We start from the raw sequence: 2,685 nt of genomic DNA, 5'->3' as shown, positions 1-2,685 counted from the left end.
GCTTCCACAGGGAGTTTGTTTTTGCAGTCTTTAAGCCCACACTAACCTCCCTGACACCCCAGGGGACGTGTTTGCCTTTCATGATATGTACGTCTGGAGCTTTTCATTGCAGGTCATACATTTGACGCAAAGAAATTTAATGGAAGCTAATTCACAGTGTTGGTCTAGTGCTCAGAGGGACTGCAGGCAAACCAGAGACTCTAGCTTTGAGTTGCATTTTGAGTTGCACTCCTTTTTTTGCATGGACTGAGTTATCTACTAAGTACTACTGAAGTGGAACCGAAACATGACGACAACTCAGCTCAATCGAGCGTGAGTGGAGAAAATGGTAAAGTGTGGAGCGTGTGGCCAAAAGAATATTTCACTCGGAAGCCCCAAAGTCCACCAACACACACATTTACAAACAAGCTCCAAACAAATTCCGGTCACTGGAGTTGGGATGGACTCCCGTTTCAGTGAAGCCCCTCTCAATGTCTCCCTCTGTCCCATATGTCTCTCAGGCAAAGTCCATCCTGCGCATCTCCGTTTTCTTGTCAGGCTTGTGATGGACTGTGGTGGGAAGCATGGGCAGGTTGAGCTTCGTGTCTCTGCGCTGCGTGGAGGTCCTGAGCTGCACCAGGTTCCGTTTTGCTGGGTCGCCTGGGATACCGGCGGCCCTGTCTTGTGCTGCCTCGGCTATCCTCTTTTCCTTTGCGTATCTGAGACTCTCGATAAGCAAAGCCTGCTGCCTCGGAGATGAAAACACCGGTGGTTTAGAACCATTCACCAAGAAGGGGGAGGACCCTGCGTCTGCCCCACTGTGATGCTTAAGCCCCACCCACGTCACTTTCCGTGGCGAGATATTTCCGAGAGTTCCGTGACATAAGTGTGGTAACGGAGAGGTTTGCGCTGTGGTTTCCATGGCGCTTAGGTGGCGGCTTGTGTGTGACTTTTCTTCAATGGCTGATAGGAGGTCCTTGAATTGGTGCCCAGCTCTGCACTCAAGGTGCGTTCTAGGTGACACACCTTTGTCTGCATAGAATTTCTGCAGCTTCTCTGGTTTGTTGTCATGGCATTGCGCAGACTCCTCCCCTATATGGTCCTCAAAGTGTGAGTGGATCAAGTTGCGTGTTTTGGATGAAGGTCTGGTGGGCTGGAGCTCTTTTTTGTTTTCCACAGGTATTGGAGCATCACAGGGGGAGGAGCCACAGAGCTTTGAGGCACTTCCGTCTCTGCAGGAGCATTTGGTGGGTGGGGCCAGCGCCCTCTCACCAAACATAGAGACTGAAATCCAAACAATCACAAATGTTTAATAGTATGAGTAATTAAAGATTCTCTTTTATGCAGGATTTATTCATTTGGAAGTACAACAATCAAGAGATTTATGCAATTAAATATTAGCAAGGCAACCTTCTGGAAACAGTGCTTCTTTTGTCTCCATGGTGATTGCGATGTCATCATTTGTGAAGACAGGCAGAGTGGATGGTGAAACTGCTCTCTGCTCTGAACTCGGCTGCTTATGTCTGATGGTATCGGTATCCTCTAGCCTTCTCCTACCAGTCAGGGAATCTCTGTCCCGTGATTGGCTTCTCTGGGTCTTACTGGACTGTCTCTGGCTCCTGTCATTCGTAGTTTCACTCTGAGGGGGTTTACAAAGAGAGGATTTATGCATATCCATAAGTAACTGTTTATGAAGCTTGGAGATAAGTGTGTGGAGATACACAGTGCTGGTGTGAAGCCAAAATGGGTGCGGTAGTGCATGAACATTTCACAAGAGTATTTGTGATGTAGCTGCCAAAAATAATCTCAGGCCTTGCAGTAAGTAAGTGAATAAAAGACAAATTAACATCGGTGCCAGATATTAGTCTTTTTTTCCAGTTGAGTTTTACCAAGATTGCTGGAAGTGCTTAGCAACTAATGATACCTAAATCAGGTGACCTCAGCAGGAAGTGACCTGCGTGTAGGGAAACACCTGTTAATAGATTACCTGCAGCTGTTTTCCACATCCATCAGAGCAAGCCCTATTTTATTCACATTCCTCTGTGTGTGTGTGTGTGTGTGTGTGTGTGTGTGTGTGTGTGTGTGTGTGTGTGTGTGTGTGTTACCTTCGCGATCTTGGCTCCTTTTGTTCGCCGGGTCACTGTTTTCAGTAGTAGTTGGTAGGTAGCTAAGATAGCTGAAGGCTTGTTAATGATGACTGTGTGAATGATATCTGAGATGCTGTAGCCCAGAGACTCAGCCATGTGCTCTAATACACAGGAGTTGAGCTCTTCAGGATGCAGTCTAAGCAAACACACACACTGAAGATGTCCTTTAGGTACACTTATGGTTAGGACCTTTAGGTACACAGTGTCTAAAATCACTCAGCAATTCAGAACAAGAACCTGAATATTTCTATTTAACTCTTATTTTAGAACTTCTTATTAGTAATAGAACATTTAGAAGGAAGTAGTCTTGAGTAATCTAGAGGAGAAAATATATTGCAAGTAATAAAAATATCAAATGCCTATGGTTATTTATTTATTTACAAATTATAAGTATGGTAAATTTACCCTTTCAATATCCTTTCAACATGCACAGAATACACTGAATGTAACATGTTTAATAGTCTTACCAAAATGGCAAAGTGCTAGACACATGAGAGTCTGAGTGAAACTCTGGTGTGTAGGGGCTGTGTGGCTGTGGGTCTGAGGTGCTCTACCTGCT

General features: G+C 45.3%; 1 protein-coding gene across 1 annotated transcript in view; it reads right to left on the bottom strand.

Annotated features, from left to right (window-relative positions):
- Nucleotides 1-353: 353 nt before the first annotated feature.
- LOC113591159 (hormonally up-regulated neu tumor-associated kinase homolog) overlaps nt 354-2,685 on the bottom strand; it is a 9,503-nt gene continuing 7,171 nt past the window's right edge. Inside the window, exons 6-9 of the mRNA XM_035522571.1 lie at nt 2,681-2,685; nt 2,085-2,262; nt 1,390-1,618; nt 354-1,263 (exon numbers count right to left, since the gene is read on the bottom strand). The exon at nt 2,681-2,685 is cut by the window's right edge and continues 131 nt beyond it. Of these exons, the coding sequence (XP_035378464.1) occupies nt 497-1,263; nt 1,390-1,618; nt 2,085-2,262; nt 2,681-2,685 (1,179 nt within the window). The 3' untranslated portion in view covers nt 354-496. The remainder of the gene's footprint in view (nt 1,264-1,389; nt 1,619-2,084; nt 2,263-2,680) is intronic.

The sequence above is a fragment of the Electrophorus electricus genome, chromosome 24, assembly GCF_013358815.1.
Source record: "Electrophorus electricus isolate fEleEle1 chromosome 24, fEleEle1.pri, whole genome shotgun sequence".
Classification (NCBI taxonomy): Eukaryota; Metazoa; Chordata; class Actinopteri; order Gymnotiformes; family Gymnotidae; genus Electrophorus; species Electrophorus electricus.
Note: the sequence above shows the minus strand (reverse complement) of the source record. Positions and strands in the feature narration are given on the sequence as shown.